This window comes from Budorcas taxicolor, chromosome 3, assembly GCF_023091745.1.
Source record: "Budorcas taxicolor isolate Tak-1 chromosome 3, Takin1.1, whole genome shotgun sequence".
Classification (NCBI taxonomy): Eukaryota; Metazoa; Chordata; class Mammalia; order Artiodactyla; family Bovidae; genus Budorcas; species Budorcas taxicolor.
In genome coordinates, this window is record NC_068912.1 from 14,541,512 (window position 1) to 14,554,328 (window position 12,817).

At 50.8% G+C, this 12,817-nt stretch overlaps 2 protein-coding genes across 7 annotated transcripts; one reads left to right on the forward strand and one right to left on the reverse strand.

Moving 5' to 3' along the window:
- Nucleotides 1–214: 214 nt before the first annotated feature.
- METTL25B (methyltransferase like 25B) lies at nt 215–7,161 on the reverse strand. 6 transcript variants are annotated; one of them, XM_052637225.1, is made up of 9 exons: nt 6,794–7,161; nt 4,141–4,265; nt 3,797–3,989; nt 3,264–3,326; nt 2,871–3,014; nt 2,378–2,421; nt 1,937–2,119; nt 981–1,165; nt 215–547 (listed from the first exon to the last, which is right to left on the reverse strand). In XM_052637225.1, exons 1-9 carry the CDS (start codon nt 6,902–6,904, stop codon nt 426–428), a joined length of 1,170 nt encoding a protein of 389 aa, XP_052493185.1. In that variant the 5' UTR covers nt 6,905–7,161; the 3' UTR covers nt 215–425. The 6 variants fall into 6 exon arrangements, with proteins under 6 accessions (XP_052493185.1, XP_052493182.1, XP_052493181.1 ...); XM_052637222.1 differs by adding an exon at nt 5,812–5,967 and having other exon boundaries at nt 1,937–2,421; nt 3,797–3,904; nt 6,794–6,918; XM_052637221.1 differs by adding an exon at nt 5,812–5,967 and having other exon boundaries at nt 1,937–2,421; nt 3,797–3,949; nt 6,794–6,918.
- Nucleotides 7,162–7,416: 255 nt separating this feature from the next.
- ISG20L2 (interferon stimulated exonuclease gene 20 like 2) lies at nt 7,417–12,648 on the forward strand. The gene is made up of 4 exons (XM_052637227.1): nt 7,417–7,614; nt 8,211–9,050; nt 10,876–11,076; nt 11,774–12,648. Exons 2-4 carry the CDS (start codon nt 8,319–8,321, stop codon nt 11,885–11,887), a joined length of 1,047 nt encoding a protein of 348 aa, XP_052493187.1. The 5' UTR covers nt 7,417–7,614; nt 8,211–8,318; the 3' UTR covers nt 11,888–12,648.
- The last annotated feature ends 169 nt before the right edge of the window (nt 12,649–12,817 follow it).

The following is a 12,817-nucleotide window of genomic DNA, read 5'->3' on the forward strand; positions in this document are numbered from 1 at the left end:
GGGGTCCTCCCACAGGGCAGGGCCTGCAGATTTCTCGGAGGTCGAAGGGAGAGAGCTTCCCCTCACAGAGACCTCTGAATAACGGGGCGCTGCCTGTTAGGAAGACCACAAGGACTGGGCGTACAAGGCCTAAATTAGAACCTCAGCAGGACTCAGTAGGGAGGGTGCTGGTCTGTCCTTTATACCTAATAGAAATGGTAGACAAGTAAAGATTTCAATTTTTTAATAAATTGAAAATAAACTTCTGCATAATATTATATAACATACACAGGGAGAGAAAGGGTATGACGCTGGTTTGCAGGGAACCCAGATGCCAGGGAGGATGCAGGATGCTGGTTCTCTGGCTGAGGAGGCAAAGACTGCCTCCTAGCGTGGTGCCTGGCAGTTTCAGATGGGGGCTGAGCTGCGCCCTTCCTCTGCCTGCGTCAGCTGTCTTCAGTCTCCAGAAGAGACAAGGCCTCACCCAGAGGCCCTTTGGTGGCCACCAGAACCAGGTTTCTTGGAGAGAGTTCGGGACTGAAGATGGGTAGGAGCTCAGCATGGAAGCCTGTGAGAAAGGCAGGGCTACTCAGGAGAGAAATGAAACAAACTCGTAGCCACTTCCTGCCTGACCTCTAGGCATAGCTCCTCTCCGCACAGGAGAGGCCCAAGGGGATCTAAGGAAACCCCGCTTTCTACCAGGAACATGAGTGCCCGAGACGCTGACTTGGGAGGAGGTAAGCCTCAGCACGTTGGAGGGATGCTGGCTTAAGATGCACCTCAGGGATGTTTCACCTATCCTATGGTGACAGGCATCCAGGTTCAGCAGGAATTTGCATTAACAGGCCCCCCCAGCCCCCGTCTGATGCTGAAACAGCTATTGGTCCTAGAATCACCATGGTGATGGGCCAAGTCCCAGCAGGTGTAGGGGCAGGGACCTGAAGGAGACCCCTAGAGCTCTAGCCCCTCTAGCCCCGGGTCCCTGGTGCGGGCCCCCTTACCCTGCTCCTGAAGGTAGAGCAGCCGGTCCAGTAGAATCAGAGTCTCCACCAGTGGGGCCAGCAGCAGGGCCAGGCTGAAGAAGGCCACCACACGGTTCTCCTGGGCCTGGTGAGCTTGAAGGGCAGCCACGTTCAGTGGCAGGTGGGGGTCCAGCCCCACCCGCTGTAGCCCCCGCTGCACGTATCTGTTGGGTCAGTCATAGACAGCACTCAGCTTAGAAAGTCACTCCATTCAAACTGTTTCTAATTCAATTCCAGCTCTACTTTTCTACCTTAAGGTGTATTTAAATATACATGTTTATTTATTTGGCTGTGCTGGGTCTTGGTTGTGGCATGTGGGATCTAGTTTCCTGACCAGGGATCGAACCTGGGACCCCTGCGGGAGTGCCACTGGAACACCAAAGGAGTCCCTTAAGACGCATTTTTATTTAAAGAGTTTTCTGGCTGTCCATTCAATAGCAAATCAATCCAAAAATTTATGTTTAGACACACCTGTCCAATTATTTGGACTTCCCAGGTGGCGCTAATGGTAAAGAACCCACCGCCAATGCAGGAGACTAAGAGATGTGGGGTTTGATCCCTGGGTCGGGAAGATCCCCTGGAGGATGGCATGGCAACCCACTCCAGTATTCTTGCCTGGAGAATCCCATGGACAGGAGCCTGGTGGGCTACAGTCCATAGCATTGCAAAAAGTCAGACATGAGGCGACTTAGCACGCACACATGTCCAATTACTTAGCCGTATTTTATCATTTCAAAAATTTGATAAGAGTGACAACTGCCTTTTAAAGAAAATCTGAAGCTGTCTCAGAACTCAGTCACTACCCACTCCCCCAACCCAGCACATCTAGATTTTCTTTAGGACACGCTACCAAGTGAGGGTGGGAGGGGAATCATACCCCCAGTAGGTGATGCCCCCCATCTCACCACCACCCCCTCCCCATCCCCCAGCCTCACTCTTCAATCTTGAGCTCGTGGACCCTGGGAATCCCCTGCACGCCTGGCCGCCGGAGCTCAGGCTGGGCACACCGGATGACGGTCTCCAGTGCCGCGCGGTAGCAGTGGGTTCGCAGGCTGGGGCCTGCTTTCTGTAGCCGCTCAGCATACTCCTCCAGGGCATGGCAGGCCCCCTCCCGAAGCCTGTAGGGCAGTTCATAGCCGGGCAGCCCAGCCACCCACTGACTCAGTGGGTAGCCACCAGGGTCACTCAACTTCATGTAGCAGCAGCCCACTGAAGCCAGAGCCACCACCTCAGGGCAGCAGGAGAAGTGCCTCAGCAAGGCCACACTCAGGTCCCCACAGGCGTGGAGGCCCGTCAGCAGCAGGCGGGCCCCGCTCTGAGGGGAGGTCTCCAGCGGAAGCAGGAGCTCCTCACACAGGGTCGTGGGGTCCACCCACCTAACCACGTGGTGTGGGGGGTGGCGAGGGCCAGTCTGGACCACCTGTGGAGGTAGGACAGAACAAAGGCAGATGGGAGGCCTGTTTCCTGTCCATACGCCACCTCAGGCCACAGGAAGGGATCTGTCCTGAGTTCCTTCCCAAGGAGGAAGGTGGGAGAGCAGCTGGGGCAGAGGAAATGGGATAGATTCTGCGTCTGTCATTGCTAACTACAAATCTTTTCATCTCTGAGTACCAGCTGCCTCATTTGTAATGAGGCTGATATCTGATTGGCCACTTTGTACAGGTGGCTGTGAGAAGGATGTATCGGTGTAGAGAGCACTTTTTAACTGGAAAGTGCCTTTAAGATGAGGCTTTGGTGAAGGAGGTAGCAAAAACAGGGACACACCACCTCGAGCTGAGACACTTAAAAGAGAGAATTCAGCCTTGGTGCCTAGTTTCAGCCAAGTCAATCCTGGTCTCATGGTCCTGGCTGAAGGAAGGGCTGGTCTACCTTTGGGTTCCTCTTCTCCTCTTTCTCCAGAGTCTGTAGGAGCTCCTGGTCTAGGCGCTGGGCTCTCTCCACCAGTCTCTGATCCCCTTCAATGCTCTTTACCATCAGCCCCAGCCCCAGGGACATGAAGCGGGAGAGATGGCCCTGGAGTCAAGAGAAGGGGGTTAAAGACAGTCCTGTTTAGGGTCCCCTACATAGTCCCCATCCCTATCTATGGTTTGGACACTTGGGTACCAGGCCCCCAGAGGCTTAAATTCTGCCCAGCTTACTTCCTGCGCTCCTTATTACCTGCACCTCTGGGCACGTGGCCTGACAACCCACCTTCTAGTTTTTCTATCCCCATGACCAAAAAAACACAAAAAACAAAAGCAGACTATTATGGGTCTGGCTCACCTGGCCTGAGCCTACATCGACAACCTGGGTGCAGCCTGTGAGGTCACTCAGCTTCTTCACCAGCTGAAAGCAGAGGGAACAAAGGCCCCTGGCCATTGGCTGTTGGCTCCCAGGGCAAACACTCATAAGGAGAGCAGGGAGCAGCTGAGGATGGCAGAGGAAGACGGGTAGGGGGTGCCATGGGAGAGACAAGAGACATGGAAACCAAAACAGGGTGTGCTGACCCCAGGCTCAGGCTACTGTCTTTGCTCCTCTCAGGACTGTGATTCAGTCCCCACAGAACAAGAGCCCTGGGTGACGCCATCAGCAGATTGTGAAGATTATCAGAACAAGAATAAGACAGTGATTCAACTATAGCCGCCACCAACCCAGCAAAAGGATGAAGATAGGATTATAGTACACCTGCCAAGGAAGGGACCTTCCAGGGCCTCTGGTCCTATAGGTGATAAAAGGTGTCCAAACCTTTGTAACCCATAGGCTTAAGGAGTCCCCAAGGCCCCCAGATACTACCTGAACCCCAGCCATCTCCTCACCTCTCCCAGCCTCCGAATCTCATGCTGCTTCTTGGGCCTGACATGTTTCCGGAATGGAGCTGTCAGTCGGGAACTCTGGCTGGGATTCTCCAGGAACTCTGAGGGGGTCTGAAACCCAGGCGTCCGGGTAAAGGCCAGGGCATAGGCTGTGGACTTCAGGGCCAGCAGGGTGAGTGGCCACACCGACCTGTACCTGAGATAGCCCGCCCAGGCCCCCAGTGAATAGTCCCATTGCATCCTGAGTGTGCCAGCCTACAACCCAGGAAGCCCTCGTGAAACTGAGCGATGGCTCCCTGCAGGGCTCAGCTCCGAGTCCCCCGGCACAGGGTCCCTCTTGCCCATACCTGGCCACTTCCCCTTCTCTGGGCATCCCCAGCAGCAGCGTGGCCAGCTGTGGCGGGTTCAGTCCATCCAGGGCTTCCTGCCAGGAGCAAGGGAGTGTGCCCCACAGGTTGTCTGTGAAAAATTCCTGGAGGGGAAAGGGAGAAGCAGTCAACAGGCTACTTCCCCTCCCATTCTTCCCTACCCACACAACACACGGCCACCAGCTGCAACTAGCAGGAACCTCTCCTCGTCGGAGTTACTTCTCTGAAGTCTGCTCTAGCCTTCCCCTCCTTCCTGAGCCCAAATTGCAATCTGGACACATTTCTCCTTTTAGCAGTGTCCCCCTTATTTATATGTGTGTCTGCCACTCAACTGAACTGAAGGGTGTGTGTGGTTGCTTTGCACCTGCCTCCTTAACACAGCAGTGACTAACACACACTATCAGTATGTTACCATCTAGTAACCTACTGTTACATGTGCCAGACACCACAGATGCCAGACATTATATATGCCAAAATGTTGGTTTTTATTTTTGGTCATCACATGTGACATGTGGGATCCTAGTTCCCTGACCAGGGGCTGAACCTGGGCTCTCTGCAGTGAAACCGCCAAGTCCTAACCACTGGACCACCAGGGATTCCCCGCCAGAATGTATTTTTATTCATTTATTTGTTCAACACAAATTCTGGAGCTTTGCTTAGGCATCAAGTTCTATCCTAAGCTCAGGGGATACAAGCAACAAAACAGACAGACAAGATCCCTGCTCTTGCAGAGTTTACACTTAAAGAAATTATTTCAAGTAACATCAAGTGCCACAGAGACAATAAAACACTAATGAGACAGTAACATAATGGAGAGTTTGAGTGTACTCTTAGACAGAGTAATACAGCACATGTGAAACACTGCATGCTTTGGTTGCCCAGAGGCAGGGGTGGGGGTAAATAAAATAGGTGAGGAGGGTCAAAAAGTACAAACCTCCAGTTACAATGTAAATGTCATGGAGATGTATAGGATGGTGACTTGTAAATACTACTATATTGTATGTCTGAAAGTTGCTGAGATTAGATCTTAAAAGTTCTCATCATAAGAAAAAAATTACTACAGCGATGGGATATTAACTGATGCAAGAGATGGTTAGATAGCATCACTGATTCAGTGGACATGAATTTGAACAAACTCTGGGAGATAGTGGTGGACAGGGAAGCCTGATGTGCTGCAGTCCATGGGGTCACACAGAGTCAGACACAACTCAGCCACCGAACAACAATTATTTCATAATATCTACAAATAGGAATCATTACGTTACACACCTGAAACTAAAATGTTACATGTCAGTTCTAGCTCCCCTTTTAAAAATTCAGGTAGCAGTAACCACAGAATACTTTAACATGCCAGATACTGTCTGAAACATTTTATATATGTTAATGCATCTCATTAATCTGTCCAGGTCAAGAAGCTAGTAAGTAGTACAGCTGGAATCTGAAACCAATTCAACCCTAGAGTTTTGCTGTTAACCACCCTACTCAATTGCCTTTCTGTTGAGAAAAAAAACATTCCAGGAAGATCAGTAAGTGCAAAGGCCCTGATCAAGCCAGTGTAGATGTAGTATAGTGAATGTGGGAGAGAATGAAATGTGATCAGGTTTTAAAGGGAGCTTGTAGGGTTTTATAGGTAATGGTAACTACCATTACCTATAATTAGGATCCAGGCAGGAATACTGGAGTGGGTTGCCATTTCCTACTCCAGGGGATCTTGTCAACCTAGGAATTGAACCCACAACTCTTGGGTCTCCTGCTTTGGCAGACGAATTCTTTACCACTAGCGCCACCTGGGAAATCCCAGAGTACCTAGGAAGCAAGAAAAGTCAAGATCAGATTTACATTTTTAGAACAGTCTGCCTGTTTTGTGAAGAAATGGGAATGGAAGGGAGGAAGCAAATACAGAAATCAGTTAGGAAGCAGTCCAGAAGAGAGATGATGTTGGCTTGGCCTAGGGTGGTAGCAGTGTCAATGGAGACACATGGGTGAATTTGGTATCTATTCTGGAGGTTGAATCAACAGACTTGTTGAAAGAGCTGAATCAAGGATGGCTTCTGGGTTTGGGAATTGAATAATTCAGTGGATGCTGGTGGCATTTATACATCATCTCATTTATTTTTCACAATGATCCTTCAAAATGGGATCTATTTTACAGCTGAGGATCTGGGGCTAGGAGGAATTTTTATGCCTAATGTTAACACGATAGGGAAGGCGGGACTCTAGTCCGACTCAGTCGACTTCAAAGTTGGAATTGTCCATTACACGGCAAAACCAGGAACTTATTCAAAACCTGAATGAACGATCATGTGTGTTCTTGAAAACACCTCACATGTTCCTGGGAAAGTTCAACATTGCCGCAGCAGCATGGCTCAAATGTCCATGCGCCTTATTACTGGACGCGAGAATTAGAAAAACCACCTAGATGCTAGAAATATTAATATTTAGGTCATCAGGAAAAAAAAAAAGAATCGGGGTTTTTGCCCCAGCTTTAACCCTTTCTTGTACAGACAAAAAAACTGAAAAAAACCTATTAGAAAAAAAGATCAGACGCTAACTCTTCAGATTCTCCCCTAGTCGTGGCTAGGTAGCCAATCACACAAGCAGGAGCACCCCACCCACATCCCTGTGGCCTCACGATGATGTAGGCGTCCAGGATGGAACGGTAGAGCGTCACGACCCGGGTGAGGTTCACCGCTAGCTGTCTCCTCTCTTCGTGAGAGAGGCGCCGGGCGGAGACCCCGGGCATTCCGGGGCCCAGACGGTGGCGCGGGAAGCGAGAAAGCAATGAGGAGAGGACCAGGGTGAGAACCACGCGGGTCTGGGACCCGGGCTGGGCTCAGCACTTCAGGTGGTCTCAGAAGAAAAAGTGTTCGGAATCTGGTGCCCGATGCTGCCTTTCCGGGATTCCAGGCTCGGGACGAAGACTTCAGGCGCACCCCTGACGTCACCGGTCGCGACGCCCCACAGCGCCAAGGTGTCTACGTCTGAGACTAGCGGGGCGGGGGTGCCAGCGCAGTGACGCCACAGAGGCGTCGCGCAGTGCGCTGCTCCCGAATGGGGCGGGCCAAGTCCGAGGTCCCGCCTCCAGATCCCGCCCCTTCCCGTACACTTCTCTCCTCTCCGGAAGTGAGGCCGCGGGTTGTCCCGCGCGTTTCAGTTCCCGTTTGTCGCGGCTTCCCCACACCTTCGAGTTGTACCTCCACGGGGCTAGAGGGGCCGGGGAGCGCCTCCCGCCCCCGCCCCCACCCACACCGCCCCCGCCGCCGCCGCCGCTGCCGCTGCCCACACACTCCGAATCCCTGGCCTCGCTCCCGGAGGCAGGGGCCGTGCGGGTACGCGGGCGCCGGCCTCCAGCGCGTTCCAACCCGCGGGCCTGCCGGCCTGGGCATCGCCGACGCGCGCCAATTTCCGCATCCGGCTCTTGGCGCTTCCGGTCTTAGCGGACCCATCTAGGAGGTAGGTGAGAGCGCGTGCGAGGTTGGCTCCGCCGCGTGCATGGCACCTGTTCCTTAGACTCGGTTCCTTCCCCTACCAATGTGTGTTGTCAAAGGTCCTTTCGTGGCACAAAGACTTGAGTGAGATGCATGTGGAGATTTCGCCCACCTGGAAACGAGGGAGATGAGTGCCTGAATTTGTATCTCCACTCGTGAGACCCGCGTGAGGATGCTAGGGTAATCCAGAGATCAGCTTTGCCAAACCTGTCATTGCCTTTGAGCATACCTAGACGTTCCCTCCATGGGTAGATGATAGAGTTCACCTATTCTGGCGTTGTAGATCGCTGTTTCAGCTAGTTGGCCCTGCGACCCCCTAAGTTTACAAATGTGACTGAGATCTAGAGAGGAGACCTGGCCTTCCTAATACCATACAGCTGGTGAATTCTGGAGCTTTCTAGAATCCAGGCTTCCTGGTTCAGAATGAAGTTCTCCTTCCGTCATATCACATTATTTGAGAGGTTACTCTGGTGTCTTTCCCCTCTCTTAAGTCCTGCAAAGATAGGTCTTACTGATTCCCAAGCCTATGGGCTCCGTTATCAGGATCGTTTTCTTCCCTAGGGTATGCTGCAAACCTCCAAATGCTGGTCTGTGGGATTCAGATGAGTCTTCCATCTTCCTCTCATCTGTAAGCTGTTCTTCCCGACTGTTCTCTCACCATCCAGTGTCATGTCTACCTTACTCCTCAATCTGGATTTTGGCGAGCCTCCCCCCAAAAAGGCATTAGAGGGAAATGCCAAGCACCGAAAATTTGTCAAGAAGCGGCGACTCTTGGAACGGAAAGGCTTCCTCAATAAGAAGAAGCAGCCCCCTAGCAAGGTGCCTAAGCTGCACTCAGAACCTTCAAAGAAAGGGGAAACTCCCAGGGTAGATGGCACTTGGAAGGCCACTCCCCTTCCAAAGAAGACAACAGCTGCCTCCAGCAGTGGGTCAGAGCAGTCCCTGGACAAGAAAGCTGCAGTGCCTTGGCTGACTCCTGCCCCTTCACAGAAGGCTGGTTCTGTTGTGGCTAAAGTAGATTTGCTGGGGGAGTTCCAGAGCGCCCTACCAAAGATTAAGAGCCACCCAACTCGCCCCCAGAAGAAGGGCTCCCAGAAGAATCCTCCACCCAAGAATGGCCCACAGAACTCCACCCAAACACATTCAGAGAATAAATACTCTGGGGCATCCCAGAAGATACCGGGGAAGATGGTGGCAATTGACTGTGAGATGGTGGGTACTGGACCCAAGGGGCATGTCAGTTCCTTGGCTCGATGTAGCATTGTCAACTACGACGGAGATGTGCTTTATGATGAGTACATCCTGCCCCCTTGCCACATTGTGGACTATCGGACCAGATGGAGTGGTATCCGGAAGCAGCACATGGTGAATGCTACGCCCTTCAAGATTGCTCGGAACCAGGTAAGAGGCGTGAGGGATGGTGGTAGCAGCGAAGCAGATAGGGTGAAGTCCAAATCATTTTTCAGCAAAGGATATCACTCTGGGAAGGCACCAAAGGATTGTGGAGGGAGGGTTGGAGTGGATGGAGTAGCAGATAAAGAAGGCTTTTCTTTGGGGATGAAGAGTGCTAAGAACCTGGAAACTTAAAAATAGCTGGTGTAATAAACTGTATTAGATCTGTTTTAGATCCCAAGTGGAATCCTCATCTGGATAATTGGGACTCTGCTAGAAAAACAGCAACCCATGATGGACAGAGTAGCAGGCATGAATGCCAGGGGGAACGGGTTCAATTTGAGAATACCTTGTAGAGGTGGGTCTAGGGTTGAGAACAGAGAGGTGGAGGGCGCTTCCCAAGCAAGAAGTGGTCTGTGGCAGTGTGGAAAGTTGGTGGATAACTGGAACAGGCAGCCTGCAATGAAGGGGGTAAAAGACACAGGGCTGATATGTTGGGGTTCTCATCTCATTCACTGAGCAATCCTAGCCACTGTAAGCTCTATGCTGAAAACTGGAGGCACGCTGAATGAACAGGAAAGGAAGATGAGCTGGTAGAGGGGAAGGGGAAAGGAGCTGCTGGTCTTGGAAGGCCTCCAGAGGGCACCCTTGGTCCACTTTGTAATTTCAGCTCTACATTCTTTGTCTTGTCTAGACACACTGTTCCAGTAATCTCATATGCCACAGCAGTCATTTGGAGGAATTTCATCAGAGGTAGAACAGCTAGATTTTAGGAAGAACATGAAGAGTTGAAGAACATCCTGTGCACCCTCAGGGGCATAGCTGAGCAAAGGCTTGGGAGAGTCAGAAGATCGGGTGGCTCTGAAACAGCACATCCACTTAGCTTTAATGAAGGCTGTGTGTTGAAATTAATGCAAAGTAAAGGTGTTAGTGGTCAGCAAACTGTAGGGGCAACTAAATACCAAGTTGATTAGACTATATCTGGTTTTCATCATAAAAATCAGTGCCCAAGCTGGGGTATGAGACCAAGGTACATTCAGATGAGTCTGTACCCTTCCAAAGGATCCCATTGGGAGGCCAGGCATTGATTCCAGGCCTGTTAACTCTTTCGCAGTCTGTTTGGAACCCCATTTTGGTAATGGCCCTCCGAGTTCATGGCATATTCTTTATCGTCCTCATTGGAAGTGAGTCTTTATCTTTTTTTAGGGGGTGGGGCACACCTCGAGGCTTGTGAGATCTTTGTTCTGTAACCGGGGATCAAACCTGGTCCCCCGGCAGTGAGAGTGCTGAGTCCTAACCACTGGACTGCCAATTCTTAATTCCCAGTTTTTAATTTTTTATAGCTTGTAGGCCCTTTGAGAGTCTGATGAAAGCCATAGATTCCCTCCCAAAAAACAAACACAGAAACATATGCATATCAATTTGCATATAATTTGGGGCTTCCATTACCTCCCTGTAGCCCATCTTTACAGTATTTGTCCCAGCCTGTATCTAAGGCCAATGTAACAATTATCATGGTTAAAGAACTTCAAGTATCAAGCCAGGACTGAACTAGGTAATTACATGAACATCACATTGAGGTAGAAATTAATGTGACGATAAGGAACCACTGGCTAGGTATGTCCAAACGGTTACACCATGAAAAATGCCTACTTTTACCTTGGGGAGAGGAGATGGATTTCAGGTGAAAGAAAACTTGGGGGAGAAGGCATTTCAAGGATGAGGCAAGTGAGCAAGTGGTGAAAAGAGCCTAGAAGGACTTAGAGCTGTGTTGGGCTTTTAGAATGCAGAGGCTGCATCTGTGGATCGTGCTCCTCTTCCGTGTCTGTTTCAGATCTTGAAGATTCTCACAGGGAAGATAGTGGTGGGGCATGCCATCCACAACGACTTCAAAGCCCTTCAGTACGTTCATCCCAAGTCCCTCACCCGAGACACCTCTCATATCCCCCTCCTCAACCGTAAGGCGGACTGCCCAGAGAATGCCACCATGTCTCTGAAGAGTCTCACCAAGAAGCTGTTGAACCGGGACATCCAGGTAGCGTCTCCCCAAAAGCTGCCAGACCTCTGGCTTGGACGGGAAAGGCCGGCTGCTGCCTCTCTCCAGGCTCTGACACTCAGATTCCTCTGATTGCAGAGAGATCCAGGGGGAGGTGCTCTGATGGGAGGAGCTTTGGGCAGAGAGGCCCCCCTCTACTTAGGCAAAGCAGTTCTTGTTTCCTACCTCCCAGAGTGTTCCACAGGGTACTTGGAAAAGGAGAAAAGCCTAAAAGTGGGACTAAAACCCTAAGTAAGAAAAGAGAGAAGCAGGTAGTTGTGGCGGCCTAAATGACCATAAAGTGGCTTCAGGGGCCTCTTACATATTTCATATGTTTGGCAGTCGAAGAGGGGGTGGTCTGCCTGTCGTGAGGGTATAGACACATGCCATACATTAGTTAAAGAACTAGGGAAGATGGAAGACTCAGAAGGTCTGTCTGTGATCTGGTCTGTTCTGCTTCTGCAGAAGAATGTAGAACAATATGGTGTGTACTTGTTGCCACAGAAAGGACTGAGGCAGACCGCAGTGTAGGAGTTGAACCCCTGAAAGCAGATGATGAGCGGGGCCCCACCAGAGGTCTGCCTTTGCAGCCCGCTAACTGCACAGCAGCAGCATCGTTGAGGTTGGAGAGCACCAGTTGGGAAGGGAGGAAACGGTCTCTTGTAGCCTCACGCTCTTTTCTTCCTCCCTTGTTCAGGCTGGGAAAAGTGGACATTCCTCCGTGGAAGATGCTCAGGCCACCATGGAGCTGTACAAGTTGGTTGAAGTTGAATGGGAACAGCACCTGGCCCAGAATCCCCCTAAAGACTAGTGCCAGCGGGGACACCGGCGATGTAGGCAGGCGGAAGCGGCACCACACCCAGGACGGGGCAGTGGGCCACGGACCGCTCTACCAGCTCCACGCCTTTGGAAGCTGGGGGGTTTAGGGAGAGGGAGGCCACACCCCAGACTTAACATCCATTGAGGTCCACTTCAGGTGTTGTGTGTCTGGTTAACTGTTACTTGGAAGGAGGACGCCTCCATGTCAGAACCCACCCCTAGGCCGTTTACCTCTTAAATGGTGCTAACCGTGTGTCCCAAGGTGCTTTGCTTCTGGGAAAGTCTTTTGACTTTCAAAGGGCACGGCAAACCGGGAAATGTCTTTTCCCAAACTGCCTTATCACTAGGGTGGCTATGTGTCCCATCATGCCTTTCCTTTCAAGCAATTAACAGCACCCTGTTTCACTCTCAGAAGTATCCTGTTGGATGATAACTTGTACGATCACAACGCGTCTCTCAGACTCTGCTTTCTGCTCAGAGTCTACATCTGGTTTATGTTGGGATATCACCTGTTCTTTCCGCCTTGAATTCCGGAGAAGCCATTCCTGGTGAGGTTTAGTTCTCCTTAGGGTTATGGGCAGGACAGGTAAGAGAGTGACTTGGAAATCAATTTTTCTGATTTAGGAAAGCAGTCTCCTAAAGTAATAGAGAATTTATTTAAACCCCACGTGCTAGGTTAAAGAAGAATTTTTAAATGTTTCAATGAGTTTTAGTCTTTTACTTTGCTAAACCAAGCCTCTGAAAATGCAAATTATTCCCTTGATAAATTTTTTATAAAGGAAAAACAATTGTGTGGTGTTTTCCTTATAACTTCACATTAAATAGCTTTGTCACAGACTCCTTAGCGCTGTAATTCTGTTAGGGGGGCTAGAGTCTCTGTGGATGACGCTGAATGGACCCTGGTTTGCTGGAAGTCATCAAG